General features: G+C 53.2%; 1 protein-coding gene across 1 annotated transcript in view; it reads left to right on the top strand.

The window, feature by feature from the left end:
- The window catches only part of dst (dystonin), a 141118-nt gene that overhangs the window by 102445 nt on the left and 18104 nt on the right, over positions 1 to 20569 (top strand). Inside the window, 23 exon segments of the mRNA XM_067235813.1 lie at positions 2779 to 2940; positions 3189 to 3359; positions 4217 to 4383; positions 4804 to 4963; positions 5275 to 5601; positions 6380 to 6464; positions 6639 to 6880; positions 7190 to 7396; positions 9804 to 9923; positions 10188 to 10295; positions 10706 to 10924; positions 11772 to 11975; positions 12968 to 13199; positions 13361 to 13587; positions 14074 to 14196; positions 14382 to 14483; positions 15011 to 15112; positions 15615 to 15788; positions 16183 to 16338; positions 17423 to 17485; positions 17487 to 17621; positions 18943 to 19071; positions 20265 to 20435. Of these exon segments, the coding sequence (XP_067091914.1) occupies positions 2779 to 2940; positions 3189 to 3359; positions 4217 to 4383; positions 4804 to 4963; positions 5275 to 5601; positions 6380 to 6464; positions 6639 to 6880; positions 7190 to 7396; positions 9804 to 9923; positions 10188 to 10295; positions 10706 to 10924; positions 11772 to 11975; positions 12968 to 13199; positions 13361 to 13587; positions 14074 to 14196; positions 14382 to 14483; positions 15011 to 15112; positions 15615 to 15788; positions 16183 to 16338; positions 17423 to 17485; positions 17487 to 17621; positions 18943 to 19071; positions 20265 to 20435 (3786 nt within the window).

The following is a 20569-nucleotide window of genomic DNA, read 5'->3' as shown; positions in this document are numbered from 1 at the left end:
TTTGTTTTTATACATCGCCTGGATCTGTGTCAGGATATGCCGCTTGGCTCTCCCGGTTTCCCCCCGGCTCGTGTGCAGGCTGGGTCCTGAGTGAGGAGGGCAGAAGAGGCGTTTGTGAGGGCAACCGGAGAGGAGAGGGATAACAATGCTGGAGAAGTTGGGACAAGAAGAGAAGCGCGGAGGGGAGACTGTGAGGAGGAGACTGGATATCTGATGAGGCTCTTGCTGAACTGCTGTGACTAAAGGGAGATGAAAAAATATATTTTGCATTCTATATTGCGGATATTTAATTTTGCTATTCCGAATATTTTTTTGTAAGATGTATATTTTTTGGTGCAAAAGTTTTAACTTTTTTTTCTTTAAATAGAATGGAGACTTAAACTATATACATATTTATTTTTGGACATCCTTGTTTGGGATGGTTATAGATTTGTTAGGTAACAGTAAATTATGCTGAACACCTCAAGAAGCAACCAGTTGTAGCTATTGCTGGCAGAATTTGCACTGAAACAACACGTACCTCAGTCCATACAGCTATATTGTTATAACGCCTGGTGGATCATATATTTGTGGGCGTCGGGGAGTTGCTGATCAGGTCCGGTTCCCTCAAACAAACGTAGTTGTGATCCAGGATGGGTAAGCCCCTGAGCCGGCCGGACTGCCTGCGGCAGAACCCGGTGTCGTGCGTGGGGAAGGGCGAGGAGGAGGACCTCAACATCGACGACTGCTACGTTCCTCAGCGCTCCATGTACGACACGGTCCGCCTCAACGAGCAGATTGACTGCGGCTCCAAAGGCAGCCTGTCGTCGCGCCACTTCCCCGGCACGCTGCCCTACTCGCACCGCACCCTGGACATGGCGTCGCTCTGCGGCAACGGCGTCCTCGCCTCCTCCAGCGCCTTCGAGCTGCAGACGCGCGAGGCCGCCCGCCCGGACCAGCGCCCCGGCCCCGACGGGCCCAAGCTGAACGGTGACGTCATCAGGGGGGCGGGAACCAACGTCCTGCCCAAGCCCCGCGCGCAGGAAACGCAGAAGAAGGAGCAGCCGCAGCAGCGGCGCTCCTGGAGGACGTTTGCGCCCCCTGGTGGCGGGGAGTACTGCAGCCGCAGCGGCACCCTGGGGGCCGAGGGCCCCGAGCGGCCGGGCCTGTCCTGGGGGAGGAGGGGCCGCAGCGTCACCAACTCCCTGACCTCCGAGGAGGACTCGGGGCTGTGCAGCCCCACGGCAGAGCGCGAGCGCCGGACTCACCGAGCACACCGGAGGCCCGGCCCAGGCACCAGGAGCCTGTCCTCCTCTGAGGCCATGCACGTGTCCGGGGAGCTGAGGCCCGGACGCTCCCTGAGCTCCGGCCAGGAGGACTTCCCCTTCTCCCCGGTCCGGGAGACCAGGCGTCCCCGGGGCCACGACCACAGCCGCGGGGACGACACCCGGGGCACCTCGGGAGCGGATCTGAGCGAGGCCAAGCTGGCCTCGGCCACCAACGGAGACCACAGCAGCTCCACGGGACGGCTGTCCTCCAGGTCGGGGGCCAGGGCCCACAACGGCGTCTCGGTGCGGCGCTCCCGCACGCTGGCCAGCTACGACGAGCTGCCCACCGCCGAGCTCATGGAGGGCTCGTCTCTGGAGGACTGTGAGCTGGTCAGCGTGCTGGTCACCCAGCCCCAGGGCTACGAAAGGTCCTTGCCTCCACCCAGACCAGACGCAGGGGCCAGAGAGCTCCAGTTACGACGCCATCAGCCCAGATACTCCATGGAAGATCTGGAGGATTTCCTGCAAGCTGTGGAGAGGCAGGCCTGCCTGGCCAACGGCAGCCAGAGCAGGCCGTACCAACACATGGGGGAGGAGGAGATTGAGAGCCTGTTAACGGCCATCGCTGCATGTCCTGACATGGACCTCATAGACTTGTCCCCACCTCAGGTAGCCAAAAATAGCCTCTCCATGGAGATGTCAGGGTGTTTGTTTTGTTCTGGAACAAAGAACACATTTCTCGTTGGTTAAGTTGGCTGTCTCCGTTAGTGCGTGTGGAGATGCTCTCGTTGAGAGGAGACACTTGTCTAATGAATGTTTCCTAGGGGTGTTTGGCTGGGCTGGTCCTCTGGAGATCAGATTACATGTACATCTGCCAGGGCTGAAACGGGGTTGTGATGTCGATGTGATGCTGGCCAGCTGGGCTGTGACTGACAGCTCTGCTCAGTCTCTCTGCCCTGGTCAGCTTGACCACCTGACAGAACCACCTCTGCCATGGCCTGATCTCTAGCTTGTAGATGCCGTGTTAGTCGTCGGTTCTGACAGGACAGCTAAACCAAGTTTGGTGCTCACGGTGTATTCGCTTCATGTTCTTATTTTGTGTTTACGTACAAAATGGCCGGCGGTTTTGTTCCACAATTTCACTCTGTTGAGTCTTGGTACTCAGGGGCAGTGAATGGGTGTTAGATTACCGGTCGCAGTTGAAGGATTGAGTTCTTTCATTCTTTCAGAAACACCTTAAAAGCATTTTGGTTAAGCCAATGTCTGTGAGCAGACGAATGTTCTCTCTCTGCGAGAGGAGGTGTTAAAGCTCAGGAAGTAGGAAAGCAACCAAGCACATCATCTAATATAGTCAAGATATCTAGAGGAAAAAACACGAATCATACCTTCTTCATAACAGTTTTTTTTCTTCTTTAAAAGCAACATAAAACCTGTTATTTTTCGCCTTTATGATTTGACCATTGTGATTTACTGTCCGATAACTGCTGAGGTACTGAGAGGAAGCATTTGTTTGTTTGATGTCCCGCCTCAGGTTTTCCAGAAAGAGGAGATCGAGCCCCTGCAGGCGCAGCTACAAGACATCAACTCTGCCGGCCAGGCCCTGATCCACAACGCAGGCAACGGCACCAGCACTAGGACCCTGGAGGACGACCTGGAGGAGGCCAGCACACGCTGGAACACTCTCAGCAAAAAGGTCAGCTGTCTCTCCGTCTGCCCCTCGTCCTGCTGGCGTGTTGCTTAGTGCTTCCCGAGGTCACAGGAGGTCAGCCCCTCAATGGTGTTCCTGGAGGAGGTTGACATAGGATGCTGTGTAGTTCTGTTCAGGTTGAACTCCATGTTGACTAGGACTGCTGTCCTTGTATGAGTCACAGGGAGGTCAGATTTGGACCAGGCCCTCTGAACAGGTGGTTTCTATTTTTAACCCGTCCGTGTCATTTCCAGATCGCTGAGCGCTCGGCGCAGCTGCACGAGGCCCTGTTGCATTGTGGGAGGTTCCAAGACGCCCTGGAGTCGCTGCTCAGCTGGCTGAGCGACACGGAGGAGCTGGTAGCCAATCAGAAGCCTCCGTCGGCCGAGTTCAAAGTGGTCAAGGCCCAGATTCAGGAGCAGAGAGTAAGTTGTCTGTCAGACGGATATACAAATAAATACAGAGAATCTCATCAGCAAACATCCTCGGTTTCGTAGACACGTTTCAACAAGCTTCATGGAATGGACATCCATCTGTTTTATCGGTGTCCCAGCATCATGTTGAGCTAATTCCAAAGCTTTTGTGGAGAAGACATTTAATTTACGCCCCTCAGATTTATGAGTTTTCCCCCTGAAACCAATACTTTAAGCCCTCATAAGTTCTCCTGCTTTGTTTAACTTGGACAGCTTCTCTTGAGCATTGTGAATACGTAGCCGGCAGGTCTTGTCCAAAAACCATTGTATCTGCAACCATTCCCCTAAGACACTCATCAAATAGACATTCAATCTAGTCACAATTTTAAGTAGGCTATTGAAGGGACTAATCACCCAAAGTCCTTTGACATTATCTGCGAAATTCTGTGGATTCTCAGATTACACTTTAACTGATATCAGTACATGCAGTGAAAGCACACCATTAAGGCACATCAGGGGCTCTCCTATGAACACCGTCCAGGTATTCATCCTTAAACAGTTTCAACGGGTGGTTTAAGTTTCTTAAGGTTTAAATTTGTTTAAGGTTTAATTAAGTTCAGGTACACTGGAATTCTTGGTCTAAATCCTCTACAATTAATCCTGTACATTTACATTTAGTCATTTAGCAGACGCTCTTATCCAGAGCGACTTACAGTAAGTACAGGGACATTCCCCCCGAGGCAAGTAGGGTAAAGTGCCTTGCCCAGGGACGAAACGTCATTTGGCACGGCGGGGAACCGGCAACCGTACAGTATCTAAATCCTGGTAATCCTATGTGAGCTAACAGGAGCTTCCGGTTTGTTCCCCAGCTGCTCCAGAGGCTCCTGGACGAGCGCAGGCCCACGGTAGAGCTCATCCGCAGGGAGGGGGAGAAGGTAGTGGAGCTGGCTGAGTCCGTGGACAAGGAGAAGGTCCGGGGGCAGGTGGAGTGCCTTGGCAGGAGGTGGGATGGACTGCTGAAGAAGGCAGAGGGAAGGTCTGTATCAGCAATGCTGTCGCTCTTCTCCAAAACAGCTTTAGGAAATGTGGAGATGGGATTGTTTTGAGGGACATCAGCTAACATTATTACGCTGGAAGCCAGTGGCTTGATTGCGCTTGATGGAGTTTGAAATGTCTGCCATCGCTGTCGGTTCAGTCAGCCTCTGTCACTCCTTAATGTCGATTCAGTTTTTTCATGGTCAGGTTTAAGTGTATGTTTGCGTGTTATTTAAGATGAACATGATATCAAACATTTTATTTTATTTAAAGACCCAGATATTCTAATGAAGACCTTCTATAATCTCACTCTGACCCCTCCCCCCACCGCTGCACCTCCCCCCTCCCTTTCGTCCCTCCCCCTTACACACACACACACACACACACACACACACACGTCCCATCACCACGTGTCCTCCAGGCTGAAGCAGCTGCAGAGCATCCTGGTCGTGGCGCAGCAGTTCCACGAGGCCATGGAGCCGCTCTCCGATTGGCTGAGCGCCGCCGAGAAACGCCTGGCCAACTCGGAGCCCATGGGCACCCAGACGTCCAAACTGCAGGAGCAGATCGGCCAGCACAAGGTAGCCCGGCCTCTCTCTCACCCTGCTCCGCCCAGGCTCCACCCTCCCTCACCCTCCTTTCTCTGGTCCCTTCTGCTTGGAGTGTGTTGTTGCTTATTATCATCATTATTTTGTGTTTACGTCAACCCCTTCCGGGAGTTTGTGTTCAGTTGAAGGCGATTCTTTTGAGTTCATTTACGTTCCTCATCATTCATCGTTTTCCCCCTTTTGTGTTGTATTTGTTGTTTGCGTTTGTGTTTCTTTCTTGTTTGTCGTTTGTTGTTTGTGTCCACACACCCCTGTGCTGGTGCTCATGGTGCCTGGTTCTGAAGGCCTTGGAGGAGGACCTTCTGGCCCACAGTAAGGACGTGTACCAGGCCGTGAGCCTGGGCCAGAGGCTCCGAGCCGTCTGCTCCGGGGACGACAAGGAGCTGGTCCAGGCCCGTCTGGACGCCACCCAGGCTGGGTACCTGGAGCTCCAGGGGAGGAGCCGGAAGAAGGCTGAGCTGCTCCAGCAGGCTCTGGCCAACGCCCGGCTGTTCGGGGAGGACGAGGTGGCCCTCATGAACTGGCTGAGCGAGTCCCACGCCAGGCTGAGCCAGGTGTCCGTGCAGGACTACAAAACAGACGTGCTGGAGAAGCAGCGAGCTGAACAGCTGGTACTGAGCTCCACTCTGCGGGACTCTCCTCCTCCTCCTCCTCCTCCTCAGGCCTAGCACTCATTTCTCCCCTTTTTCTCATTTTTCGTTTGTTTCTCGCGTTCCTGTCATCTTGCATCGAGCCCGTTTCTCTGTGTGAGCTGTGTTGTGGATGTGTTGTGGATGTGTTGTGGATGTGTTGTGGATGTGTTGTGGATTTGTGGTGGATGTGTGGTGGATGTGTTCTGGATGTGTTCTGGATGTGTGGTGGATGTGTGGTGGATGTGTGGTGGATGTGTGGTGGATGTGCTGTGGATGTGTGGTGGATGTGTGGTGGATGTGTTGTGGATGTGTTGTGGATTTGTGGTGGATGTGTGGTGGATGTGTTCTGGATGTGTTCTGGATGTGTGGTGGATGTGTGGTGGATGTGTGGTGGATGTGTGGTGGATGTGTGGTGGATGTGTGGTGGATGTGTTGTGGATGTGTTGTGGATGTGTTGTGGATGTGTTGTGGATGTGTGGTGGATGTGTTGTGGATGTGTTGTGGATGTGTGGTGGATGTGTGGTGGATGTGTTCTGGATGTGTTCTGGATGTGTGGTGGATGTGTGGTGGATGTGCTGTGGATGTGTGGTGGATGTGTGGTGGATGTGTTGTGGATGTGTTGTGGATGTGTTGTGGATGTGTTGTGGATGTGTTGTGGATGTGTTGTGGATGTGTGGTGGATGTGTTGTGGATGTGTTGTTGTGAACGAGACGCTCAGGTCCGTCCTGGTGGCGCTGACGTTCTGTGGTCTCTCCAGGTGTTCCATGAAGACATTGAGCTCCGGAAGCAGAACGTGGATCAGGCCATCTCCAACGGGATGGAACTGCTCAAACAGACCACAGGTACCAGTTTGTTATCAGTAACAATTCCACTCAAATCTACAGAAGAACATTTTGTAATACCACAAACCTTTTTTCCATTCCATGATGTGGACCTGATTCTTCAGATTTCCGATTTCCAGGGTTATCAGTGACTCCTAACCAACCCCCCCCGCCCTCTCCCTCCCTCCCCCCCAGGTGACGAGGTGGTGGTGATCCAGGGCAAGCTGGACGGCATCAAGACCCGCTACGCTGAGATCAGCTCCATGAGCAGCTCCGTGTCCAGGACCCTAGAGCAGGCCCTGGGCCTGGCCTCCAAGGTGGACAGCACCCACCAGGAGCTCAGCGGCTGGCTGGACGGCGTGGAGGCGGAGCTCAGGGCCTTGGCTGCCCCGGAGCCTGGTGGGGGTCAGCTCAGCCAGGCACAGGCCCGGCAGAAGGTGAGGCAGGAGGGGGGGAATGTGGGAGAGGAGGGAGAGGAGGAGTGGGAGTAGGGGGAGGAGGAATGGAGAGATGGATAGATGGAGATGGATGGAGAGGTCTATGGATGGATGGAGATGGATGGAGAGGTGGATGGATAGATGGAGATGGATGGAGAGGTGGATGGATGGATGGAGATGGATGGAGAGGTGGATGGAGAGAGGGATGGATGGATGGAGAGGTGGATGGAGAGATAGATGGATGAAGAGATGGATTACTGGACGAATGGATAATCAACCTAAAACTGCCTCCTCCTCCCCTCCCTCCAGGTGTTGCTGAAGGAGGCCGGGGCTCAGAAGCCCAAGCTGGACTGTCTGAACGAGGTGAGCAGCTCTCTGCTGGAGCTGGTGCCATGGAGGGCCCGCGAGGGTCTGGACCGCCTGGTCACCGACGACAACGAGCGCTACCGCGCCGCCAGTGACACGCTCGGCCAGCGCGTTCAGCAGCTCGACGCCGCCATCCTCAAGTCACAGCAGGTAAACGACCAGCGCCAGCAAAACTAACAAGATGAGACAAACAATACCAGTAAACTGAGAACCTAATGTTGTGTCGGGCTTTAATCTGAAGTTATCTTCAGCCTTTACACATCCGTGTGTTTCAGAGGTAGACCCTTAGTCAGCAAAGTACAAATGTCTGGACAAGATATTGCTGTTTCTATATTCCAATATCAATTAGCCCCAGGTCATTAAATACACAGACGGGTTGTTGCTCCTGCAAACAGTCTGTCCAGACAGCACGGTAAAACAGCATGCTGAACAGAGCTGGGGGCTGCATGGTGACTATGAACATCCCCATCTGCTACCCTAGTCCTTCTGGGTTTTTATAGTTCATTAAACACAGGGATTCATTACACAGCGCGGGTACATTTGCATCTCGTTAACTCTGCTAATTACTCAGGATCTGATTTGGCTTGGGCCACTAAAGAGGACAGACAGCCAGGATCATCCACTGATCAGCCCTAGAGATCTGCTGTATCTCTGTGTTGTGACACAGAGCCATGTCTGAATACCAGGCAGTGTGTCCAGGGGCTGGTGTGACACCTCACAGAGGTGCTGTTTGAGACAGCCTACAGACATTCATCCTCCCTTCAGTCACGGCAAATGTATACGCTTTAATGTATCTCCCGGAGTGTTTAAATGGGTCCATCTCATGAGCGTGGTCTTGTATAAACACTCAACGAGGAACACAAACACTCCGAATGTTAAATCAGCTTCTTGAAATGTGCCGAGTCGTGTCCGGGCGGAGCTTATCATGAGACCAGTGACACGTCCCCACCAGCGACAAGCAGCAGAGCAGGCTGGGAGTGAACAATGTCCCCCCGTGTTAGAGCAGGCTGGGAGTGAACGATGTCCCCCAGTGTTAGACACGATTCACCCACCTTGTCCCCCAGTGTTAGAGACCACTCACCCCTGTGTCCCCCAGTGTTAGAGACGACTCACCCCTGTGTCCCCCAATGTTAGAGACGACTCACCCCTGTGTCCCCCAGTGTTAGAGACCACTCACCCCTGTGTCCCCCAATGTTAGAGACCACTCACCCACCTTGTCCCCCAGTGTTAGAGACGACTCACCCCTGTGTCCCCCAGTGTTAGAGACCACTCACCCCTATGTCCCCCAGTGTTAGAGACAACTCACCCCTATGTCCCCCAGTGTTAGAGACGACTCACCCCTGTGTCCCCCAGTGTTAGAGACCACTCACCCCTATGTCCCCCAGTGTTAGAGACGACTCACCCCTGTGTCCCCCAGTGTTAGAGACGACTCACCCCTGTGTCCCCCAGTGTTAGAGACCACTCACCCCTGTGTCCCCCAATGTTAGAGACCACTCACCCACCTTGTCCCCCAGTGTTAGAGACGACTCACCCCTGTGTCCCCCAGTGTTAGAGACCACTCACCCCTATGTCCCCCAGTGTTAGAGACAACTCACCCCTATGTCCCCCAGTGTTAGAGACAACTCACCCCTATGTCCCCCAGTGTTAGAGACGACTCACCCCTGTGTCCCCCAGTGTTAGAGACCACTCACCCCTATGTCCCCCAGTGTTAGAGACGACTCACCCCTGTGTCCCCCAGTGTTAGAGACGACTCACCCCTGTGTCCCCCAGTGTTAGAGACCACTCACCCCTGTGTCCCCCAGTGTTAGAGACCACTCACCCCTGTGTCCCCCAGTGTTAGAGACCACTCATCCCTGTGTCCCCCAGTGTTAGAGACCACTCACCCCTGTGTCCCCCAATGTTAGAGACCACTCATCCCTGTGTCCCCCAGTGTTAGAGACCACTCACCCCTGTGTCCCCCAGTGTTAGAGACCACTCATCCCTGTGTCCCCCAGTGTTAGAGACCACTCACCCCTGTGTCCCCCAATGTTAGAGACCACTCATCCCTGTGTCCCCCAGTGTTAGAGACCACTCACCCCTGTGTCCCCCAATGTTAGAGACCACTCATCCCTGTGTCCCCCAATGTTAGAGACCACTCACCCCTGTGTCCCCCAATGTTAGAGACCACTCATCCCTGTGTCCCCCAGTGTTAGAGACCACTCACCCCTGTGTCCCCCAGTGTTAGAGACCACTCACCGCTGTGTCCCCCAGTGTTAGAGACCACTCACCCCTGTGTCCCCCAGTATTAGAGACCACTCACCCACCTTGTCCCCCAGTGTTAGAGACGACTCACCCCTGTGTCCCCCAGTGTTAGAGACCACTCACCCCTGTGTCCCCCAGTGTTAGAGACCACTCACCCACCTTGTCCCCCAGTGTTAGAGACGATTCACCAACGTTGTCCCCCAATGTTAGAGATGACTCACCCCTGTGTCCCCCAGTGTTAGAGACGACTCACCCCTGTGTCCCCCAGTGTTAGAGACCACTCACCCACATTGTCCCTCCCTGTCCTGTGCTCCAGTTCGAGGAGGCTGCTGCTGCGGAGCAGGTCTGGCTGAACAACGCGGAGGAGAGGCTGGGGTCAGCGGGGGACATCAGGCTGGAGCTGGACCAGACCGTCCTCCAGCTGCAGGCCCAGAAGGTCAGTGTGCAGCAGAGACCTCCACCCTGACACCTCAGCTTACACAGAGGGAGGGAGGGAGGGGTGGGTGGGTGGGTGGGTGGACGGACAGAAGGATGGGTGGGTGGGTGGGTGGGTAGGTGGTTGGGTGGTTGGGTGGATGGATGGATGGACAGATGGACGGGTGGGTGGTGGGTGGGTTGGCGGATGGAAGGGTGGATGGGTTGGTAAACATTGGTGGGAGTTGGAGGTAAAACCTCACGTCCTGTCCTCCTGGTCGCTCAGGCCTTCTCCATGGACATCATGAGGCACAAAGATGCTGTAGACCAGATTGTCAAGACGGGAGAGGCCATCATGGACAGCAAGGACCAGGAAGAGAAGCTCGTCCTCAAGGTACTCAACAACACCCTTGTCACTCCATCAGTCTGCATTCTTGAGGCAATGAAGTTGACAGAACACACTGTTATAACACTCAAACGTCTCAGCTGAGACAAGACTGTTTAGGTCTGAATGCACAACAGTTAACCATGCTGTCATAGAGGAAAACGGCCACTCGAACAAACAAACAAATCTTACCTTCTTTCCTTCCAAGCTGAGAAGATAAACACAACAACATATTCATGAATCAGACACTTTTATACAAAGCGACATATAGGCAGGGGTTTGAACCTGCAACCTTTTGATCTGAAGTCAAATGCTCTACCGCTAAGCTCCACACATCCCACCTGACTCACCCCACACTCACACCTGGCCCCAGCATGCAAGCGCTGATGTACCCAGCTCCCTGTCTCCTCCCCGGCCAGGCTACGGTCCAGGCCCTGCTGGAGAAGTACGGGGCGGTCAGCCAGTTGAACTCTGAGCGCTGCCTGCAGTTGGAACGCGCCCAGTCCCTGGCCAGCCAGTTCTGGGAGACATATGAGGAGCTGTGGCCCTGGCTCCAGGACGCCCGCGCCTCCTTCCTCCAGCTGCCCCTGCCCGCCATCGAGTACGAGGCTCTGCGCCAGCAGCAGGAGGAGCTGAGGGTGAGGAGCCCAGACACAACTTACTTGAATCTCAATCCAATTTAATTCAATGAATTGAATGGAATCAAATGGAATTGTAGTGAATTGAATTAAATATAATTGTATTTAATTGAATCAAATGGAATTTCATTTCATTGGATCAAATTGAATAGAATTTTATTGGATCACATTGAATTTAATCAAATGTACCTTCATATCATTGATTTTCACATACTGGACACCTGATCTGGGTAGGATGACAGTGCCTAAATGAGCCTGCTGAAGTTAGGCTGGAATGGCTTGTAGTCTAGTGCTGCTTGTCTAACCTGTAGTTAAGCTAGCCTAGCACCGTGTAGCCTGTAGATAAGCTAGCCTAGCACTGTGTAGCCTGTAGCTAAGCTAGCCTAGCACCGTGTAGCATGTAGCTAAGCTAGCCTAGCCTAGCACCGTGTCGCCTGTAGCTAAGCTAGCATAGCACCGTGTAGCTTGTAGCTAAGCAAGCCTAGCAATGTGTAGCCTGTAATTAAGGTAGTTTAGCACTGTGTAGCATGTAGCTAAGCTAGCCTAGCATTGTATAGCCAACTGCTGCACAGGTGGACCAGTGATCAGTGAAATGTCTGGATATCCTATACAGCTAAGAAACCTAGAGCTAAGCTCTTCCTACACTACGGCACATTATCCAACAGTACACTGTTGTAGCCTATAACCAAGTCATCAAACTGTAGAGCCAGGAGGCTTGTCTAGACTCTACACCACGTTATCCCTCCTCATTAAATAGTTGTTTCGGTGCCACTGGATTAAGCATCGTTGTGTTGTTTGTTCGAGCTTCACTCTGGCCTTTATTAGTCTCTTGTTTGGACGCCCACAGCAAATGCGTGAGCTGATAGCGGAGCACAAGCCCCACATCGACAAGATGAACAAGACAGGCAGCCAGCTGCTGGAGCTGAGCCCAGCAGAGGGGGTTCCTGTCCAGGACAAGTACACCACCACGGACCGGCTGTACTCCCAGCTGAAGGCTGACGTCAAGCACAGGGCCTCCACCCTGGACGAGGCCATCTCAAAGTCCACCCAGGTGAGACACACACGGATGCAGACACGTGCAAGAATTCCGACACGTAGATCACACGCACACAAGAAACACGTACATTTACTCGCTGTGCACACACATACACGCAGGTGCAAGAATGCACTCCCCCCTACACAACACACACACTCACACAGACCGTTTCTCTCTCTCTCTGAACCTTTATGGGGTCACTGCCCGCTGTGAGTCCACCCCAGCCACCTGTGCACTGTTGCATGCCTCGTGCGACTTAACTGCTTATCTAGGTTTACGTGACTCCTCCCCTCTGCTGTTTGACTGACTACCCTTAATCATTCACTTCCTGTTCCTGTCATTATCTCTTCCTTATTTTGACTCCCTGGTGATTTTGTTTGGACTGTTAACACCCATGCCAGAGAGGTGAGGGCATGGCACATGGTGTATGTCTGTTGATGCCAGATACCTCCAGCTAATGCCCACCTGGTAGGGTTTCATGTAGGTTTCATTGTCTGTATAATAGACACGAGCATGAGAGTTTGATTGGTGAAGCACTATGGCTGATGTTGTTGTTCCGAGTGCATCTGTGAGGGGATCAAATCATGTTTGTAACAGATTGTTCTGGTGTTTGGGGATGTGTCCCTCTACGGGGTCATTTGATGACCTGCCAAAATAGCGCCAAGGCAGGCGAAACTAAATTCTGAACCTGTGTGATGAAAGTGCTTGTCGTCCCTCTGCTCCAACACAAGAGGAAGCATGAATCATATCCTTCCTCTGAAAACAGGACATCATGGATGGTTCCACTCAGGAATGGTTTTACCGTGCTCTGTGGAAACCACAGCCTGCTAAATGTGTGCCGGTCATTCCGGGTACTTAATGGATTAAACAATGTCTCTTTCCTGTCTGTCTTCACAGCCCCTCTTTTACAATCAACAGCTTCCTTTGTGTGTCCTTTAGTTTGACACATGTTTGATGTCAAACAACACTGAGCATCCCTGTCTCTGCTCCATACCCCCCCCCCCCAGTTCCACGACAAGATCGACCCGATGATGGAGTCCCTGGAGCGGATGGCAGAGCGTCTGCGCCAGCCCCCTTCCATCTCCGTGGAGGTGGAGAAGATCCGGGAGCAGATCTCTGAGAACAAGGCTGTGACCATGGAGCTGGAGAAGCTGCAGCCGTCCTTCGAGACGCTGAAGCAGCGCGGCGAGGAGATGATCGCCCGGTCGGAGGGCGCCGACAAGGACATCTCAGCTAAAGGTGAACGCCCGTCCTCTTTAGAATGTCGCTCGCCCCCGACGTGGAGATAGTCAAAGCTTGTGTAGAAACAAAGTTGTATGTGTGTGAACGTGTGTGTGTGTCTGCGTACGTCTGCGTGTGTGTAAACGTGCGTGTCCTGAGCTCTCCTCTGTGTGCTGCAGCGGTCCAAGACAAACTGGATCAGATGGTGTTCCTGTGGAGCGACATCCAGGCCCTGGTGGAGGAGCGTGAGGCCAAGCTGCTGGATGTGATGGACCTGGCCGACAAGTTCTGGTGCGACCACTGCGCCCTCATCGTCACCATCAAGGACACCCAGGACCTCCTCCGGGAGCAGGAGGAGCCTGGAGTCGACCCCTCCGTGGTGAAGCAGCAGCAGGAGGCCCTGGAGGTGAGAGATGGGGGCCTGGAGGGGAGGGATGGGGGTCAGGAGGTGAGGGATGGGGGTCTGGAGGGGAGGGATGGGGGTCTGGAGGTGAGGGATGGGGGTCTGGAGGGGAGGGATGGGGGTCTGGAGGGGAGGGATGGGGGTCTGGAGGTGAGGGATGGGGGCCTGGAGGGGAGGGATGGGGGTCTGGAGGGGAGGGATGGGGCCTGGAGGTGAGGGATGTGGGTCTGGAGGTGAGGAATGTGGGTCTGGAGGTGAGGGATGGGGCCTGAAGGTGAGAGATGGGGTCTGGAGGTGAGGGATGGGGCCTGAAGGTGAGATATAGGGCCTGCAGGTGAGAGATGGGGCCTGGAGGTGAGATATGGGGCCCATAGAGGGTGTCTCTCATCAGGGGCCCCTGTAGGTCAACTGTTGATCTACTTGTTGTCAACCCACACTCTCTCTATTTCTCTCTTTCTCTCTCTTTCTCTCTCTCTGTCTCTCTCTCAGACGTTCAAAGAGGAGATTGATGGGTTGCAGGAGGAGCTAGACGTGGTACAGAACCTTGGGGCGGAGCTTATGGCGGCGTGCGGCGAGCCAGACAAGCCTGTGATCAAGAAGAGCATGGACGAGGTGCCTGAACTAGCCAATTAGCATCATCATGATCAAAACAATCAGATCACAGCAGTACCATCACAAAACATTCAGATCACATCTGTATCATCACGAAACACTCAGATCACAACGGCATCATCACGACGAATACATCCCTTCTATCCAGTCTGAGAATGTGTTTGAGTCCTGGCTGTCGTCCCCAGGTGAACTCTGCGTGGGAGACCCTGGACAAGAGCTGGAAGGAGAGGCTGGACAGACTAGAGGAGGCCATGCAGGCGGCTGTGCAGTTCCAGGATGGCCTGCAGGTAGGAGGCTAGGATGCAGCCTGGAGACCAACGTCTGACTCCAGACTCACACAACCATCCACACAGCCTAACCACACATCAGCAGAGTGCTGGGATATTAGCTTGAAGACTATAAACAACAACAAAAGCTGTCTCTATACTTAAATGAGGTTACTTTAATTAGTCTAGTTTACAATGTAATGGAGCTCTTTGTGAAGCAGGGGCTGGTTTATGAGGCGTTTTTAAAAGCCTGCCTGAACGTAGACTGTTGGTGGTTTGAATGAAAGTAATAAAGAAGCATGACAGATATGACCATGAAAGATGTGACACTGCACCTCCTCCTCCTCCGCCTGCTCCTCCTCTTCCTCCTCCTGCTCCTCCTCTTCCTCCTCCTGCTCCTCCTCCTCTTCCTCTTCCTCCTGCTCCTCCTCTTCCTCTTCCTCCTCCTCCTGCTCCTCCTCTTCCTCCTCCTGCTCCTCCTCCTCTTCCTCCTGCTCCTCCTCTTCCTTTTCCTCCTCCTCCTGCTCCTCCTCCTCCTGTTCTCCCAGGGTATGTTCGACTGGGTGGATATTGTGGAGAGCAAGCTGGACTCGATGTCTCCAGTGGGAACCGACCTGCAGACTGTCAAGCAGCAGATAGATGAGCTCAAGGTACCCACACCTGAACACACACCTGAACGCACACCTGAACGCACACCTGAACACACACCTGAACACACACCGGACCTTTGTTTACCCTGTGACTCACAGAGCATCCGTATTGATCTTGGATCAAAGCTAGATGAATAAGCTTTCATGGTTCTCTTTGTGAGGAGTCCCTTCTCCTCTCCTGGCTTCAGTTATAGGACATTGTTCTACAGCCTGAATACTTCAGCTGGCAGCTTTGTGTTGAAGCTGTGTATTATCAGGTCGCAGGGTAATGCTGCTGCTGTATGGTTTAGCCACAATAAGGCCTTTGTCAGTCACGGCGTTCTGTATGACAGGTCTGCATGTCCACTGGCCTGACTGAGTTGGGTGTTTGTGTCTAAAGCAGGCACCGCCAAACAGGCGGGGCCTTGTATTGTTGCCAAGAGAGATCACAGCAACAAGGATTTCTATTAATATGTCTGTGTGTGTGTGTATGTGTGTGTGTATACCTTTGTGTGTACTCCAGGAGTTCAAGAGCGAGGCGTACCAGCTGCAGATAGAGATGGAGCGCCTGAGCCACCAGGCAGGGCTGCTTCTGAGGAAGGTGACGGAGGAGGGAGACCGTCTGGCCATCCAGGAGCCGGTAGCAGAGCTGAAGATGCTCTGGGCCGGCCTGGACGAGAAGATCATCCACCGACAGGTCAGCTTGACCCCAGCCGCGTCGCCAGGGCAACAGGGCTGGGTGGAGGGATACAGGCGTCGCCAGGGCAACAGGGCTGGGTGGAGGGATACAGGCGTCGCCAGGGCAACAGGGCTGGGTGGAGGGATACAGGCGTCGCCAGGGCAACAGGGCTGGGTGGAGGGATACAGGCGTCGCCAGGACAACAGGGCTGGGCGGAGTTAAAGAGGCGTCGCCAGGGCTACAGGGTTGGGTGGAGTTAAAGGGGCGTCGCCAGGGCTACAGGGTTGGGTAGAGTGATAAAGGCATTGTCAGGGATGGGTGTCATTAGAGGGGCATACAGGGAACCAATGCTATAGATGCGTACTGAAGTGTATCTTAAAGTATCTGTCTGTGTCTGTCCTGTGCGGTGCAGCACAAGATGGAGGGAGCGCTGCTGGCGCTGGGGCAGTTCCAGCACGCCCTGGACGAGCTGCTGGCCTGGATGAGTCACACGGAGGAGCTGCTGGCTGAGCAGAGACAGGCCACTGGAGAGCCCAAGGCCATCGAGATAGAGCTGGCCAAGCACCATGTAAGCCTTCCGCCTGCCATCCTCTGCCCCAGTGTGTCGGCGCTGTGGGATTACCATCACCGCTCTCTTCCTCTCTCTGCCTGTCTCTCTTCCTCTCTGTGTCTGTCTCTCCTTCTCTCTGTGTCTGTCTCTCTTCCTCTCTGTGTCTGTCTCTCTTCCTCTCTCTGTGTCTGTCTCTCTTCCTCTCTGTGTCTGTCTCTCTTCCTCTCTCTGTCTGTCTCTCTTCCTCTCTGTGTCTGTCTCTCCTTCTCTCTGTCTGTCTCTCTTCCTCTCTCTGTCTGTCTCTCTTCCTCTCTCTGTCTGTCTCTCTTCCTCTCTCTGTCTGTCTCTCTTCCTCTCTCTGTCTGTCTCTCTTCCTTTCCATGTCTGTCTCTCTCTCTTTTAATCTGTGTCTCCTCCCTGACCTTCTGACCTCGGGATTAGCACAGATGACAACAAATATCCCTCCACACATGCACACACATACAGTACACACACACGCACGCACACACATACAGTACACACACACGCACACACACACATACAGTACACACACACACACGCACACACATCACACACACAAACAGGATCTTAAATGGCCATCAGAATAAACTAGAATCTCTAAATTTGTCTAAAACCGTTTTATAGAATACTTTTAGGGAGGATATCCTTTAGAATACTGCCCATACGAAACTTAAAGTGATCCCAGACTTTGGGAGATTGTTAACCAGCTTATGACCAATCCCCCTATGGAGTGATCCTTAATGCAGGCCTGTTGATGGCAGTGGAATCATCTGCTTAGTCTAATCTGGTTCCTATTTCTTCTCCACTTTCTGCCTCCTTTACAATCTTCTAAATCCAGCTGCATGTGACTGTATTTTTGCAAATATGCATTTGATCCAGTCACAAGAAAATAGAGAAGCACTTTAATGATCCCTGAGTGGAAATTACAACAGCAGTGGCTTCAAAATATGCAACGAAGGTCCCCAAGGCAACAGGAAAGACCACGAAATGTGCAAAATCGACAGGAAAACGGACTGAAATATCATTGTACATGGCCTCTGCCAGCGTAGCGTGATGGTGCTGGATGTGCTGTGTGTCCCAGGTCCTGCAGAACGACGTGCTGGCCCACACCAGCACGGTGGAGGCCGTGAACAAGGCGGGGGGCCGACCTGGTGGCTTCCAGCGAGGGGGAGGAGGCCTCGGGCCTGCAGAGCAGGCTGGGGAGCCTGGGGCTGCGCTGGGCGGGCATCCTGGAGAAGACGGAGCGCCGCAGGCAGCAGCTGGACAGCGCACTGCTGCAGGTAGGGGCCCGGAGACGAATCTAACACACCCCTCTTACTGGTCTGGGTCTGGGTTTCTTGGGATTGGCGTTTTGCAGAGAGAGCCGGTGGCATGAGTCTCGTTCTTCCACAAACCGTAACCCTCCCTCCTCCCTCAACCTTCCCTCCCCCAGCCCCCCACCCCTGTCCCTATCCCTGCCAGCCCCCCTCCTCAAGCCGTCATCCCTCCCCCCTGCTGCCTCCCCCTCCCCCTCTGGCCTCCTTCCTCTCCCCCAGCCTCCCTCCCCCGGCCTGCCTGCCTGCCCCCTCCTCCCCTCCCCCTCAGGAGCCCAGCAGAGCCTGTCTCCTGGTCCCACTAACCCAGGCGGAGGTCTGTTCTTTCCCCAGCAGCAGGAGAAGAATGTAGAAAATCTAAATCAGACAGATTACAGAGGAGGGGGAGTTCAGGTGCCAGTTCCTCCCCCTTCCCTCCCCCCTCTCACCTCTACTCCCTCATTCCTCCTCCCCCTCCATCTCCTCCTCCTCTCCTGCTGCCACTAACAATAACTTTGACATTTAGTGGAACGCTTTGATCTGAACAACAAGTGTTTTACGTGCAATATGATTCAAAGAATTTTGAATGGGTTGTTATCCGGCCTGTAACTTTCTGGACAACGTTATTGCCAGCAGTTCAGTATTGCTTTATGAATACGAAGTACAATTTATCCAAGTGAAGATCTATAAAAGTGTCAGAGGTTTGGACGAGGTTGTGGTGGAGAGAGGTTCGCCAAATATAATCTCGTGTTCTCCAAGAATCCCAGTAACCCCGCAGAGCTCTGTGAAGATTATTTTACAGAAACATCGGAATTTACATTTAGTCATTTAGCAGACGCTCTTATCCAGAGCGACTTACAGTAAGTACAGGGACATTCCCCCGAGGCAAGTAGGGTGAAGTGCCTTGCCCAAGGACACAACGTCAGTTGGCATGACCAGGAATCGAACTGGCAACCTTCGGATTACTAGCCCGACTCCCTCACCGCTCAGCCAACAGACTCCCTTTATGTTACAATTTGAAGTTGGCTGACGCATAGTTTTCAAGATAAAAAAAAATAATACCCTGCAAAAAAAAAAACACAGTAACCGACCAAAATCAAGGCTTCCTTCACACAATTAAACAATACCACTTAACTAAGACTAATTACCCTAACTCCCTCCCTCTAACACCCCTCGGCCCAGACAGACCCCTCTCTCTCTGAACTCTCTGCTGAATGACTGAGTCGCTCAGCTCAGACGAGCGCTGCTTCACCTAGTTTACAATGGAGACCGAGGCCATTGTTGTGAGTTCAGCTGGGCTGTGTTGCAGGCCCAGGGTTTCCATGGCGAGATCGAAGACATGCAGCACTGGCTGAAAGACACGGAGCGCCAGCTGGGGGCGTCGAAGGCGGTGGGGGGGCTTCCAGACACCGCCCGCCAGCAGCTTCACGCCCATCTGGTACGTAGCCCTCCGCTGAAAGGCAATTCTGGGGATGGTGGGTGTGTGTGTGTGTGTGTGAAAAGCCTTGATATGGAGTCGAGTGTGTGTGTGTGTGCATGGGTGTGTGTTTATGCGTGGGCGTGTGTGTGTGAAAGGCCCTGGTACGGAGTTGAGTGTGTGTGTGTGTGTGTGTATGAGTGTGAATGTGTGTGTGTGGATGTGTGTGTGTGTGTGTGTTTGTGTGTGGATGTGTGTGTGTGTGTGTTTGTGTGTGGATGTGTGTGTGTGTGTGTGTGAGGGGCCTTGCAGCAGATGGCTGCCTGGTACACAGTGTGTCTGGTCGTCATGTGAAGGGTGAAAATGAAATGACACAGCAGAAGAATCCCACTCTGAGACCTGCACCTCTCCTGTGGAAGCCCGTCCCTGAAGCTGGACGGGCCGGGGGGGGGTTAGGGAGGGCTTTGTGTTCGGGGGGAACGTTGTGTTGGCTTGTGTCTGTGTCGTAGTTGTTGTGGCTGTCTTGTGATGACGAGGTTCTAACTGTTGTTGTTGAGGGTTCCCCTTCAGAAATTCCACGAAGAAGAGCCCCAGGAGAATCAAAAGATTAGCATTGATTAGACAGAGACAGAGAGACAAAATCTATAGCGAGAGGTAGAGAAAGAGAACGAAAGAGAAAAATAAAATGAGAAAGAAAGAAATAAAGAGAAAAAGAGAGAAAGAGAAAAAGAGAGAAAGGACTTGGCCGTGTGAATGAATGCCTGCTCTCATTCCTTCTCCATTTTTGGGCTTGTTTTTCTTACCATGTTCTCCCAAAAGCAAGCCTTTAAAGCAGCGACCTACGTGGTTACCAAAACTGATCACAACACTTGAGAGCCCTAATACATATAACATTAGTCAGTCAGGGCACATTGTAGATATAATTGTCATTGATGTTGTTGTTCTATCCTGTTGGGATAGCCCTGTTCATTTAAAGAGAGCATTTTCAGTTTGACAGCCTTATCAAGTGAAACCCGAGCAGCTTGATAAGTGGTACCGGTAGAATCTTTGATGAGCCCATCTTAGAAACGATGGCGTATTTGATGAGCTTAGTTTGTAACTGTAGTGTCCCACCCAGGTTGAGCGTATCACCGTAGCGACAGCAAAGACTCCTGGGTAACCATGCCGACTCACAAACTGACCGTGTTCCTGCTTGGCCCTTGCTGTGTGTGTAGGAGCTGTGCTCGGCCCTGCATGCCAAGGAGCCGCTGTACCAGGAGCTGAAGGCCCGAGGCAGACAGCTGCTCACCTCCAGCCCCTCTGGGCAGGACAGCAGCACGGAGGGACACCTTGCCGGCCTGGAGGAGCGCTGGGACGGCGTCCACGCCAAGGTGGCCGACAGGAAGGTGAGTTCTGGAGGCTGCGCGGGGGAGGGTTCGATGTTCTCCATGTGTTTTTGTCACCTGGCCTCTGTGGCAACATTCACGCTCACTCGGTTCAAAAAAGATACACAGAAACCCAGTGAAGGTTCTGGGTAACG

This window comes from Osmerus mordax, chromosome 5, assembly GCF_038355195.1.
Source record: "Osmerus mordax isolate fOsmMor3 chromosome 5, fOsmMor3.pri, whole genome shotgun sequence".
NCBI classification, from domain to species: Eukaryota; Metazoa; Chordata; class Actinopteri; order Osmeriformes; family Osmeridae; genus Osmerus; species Osmerus mordax.
The sequence above is the reverse complement of the archived record's forward strand: the minus strand, read 5'-3'. Positions and strand labels throughout refer to the sequence as shown.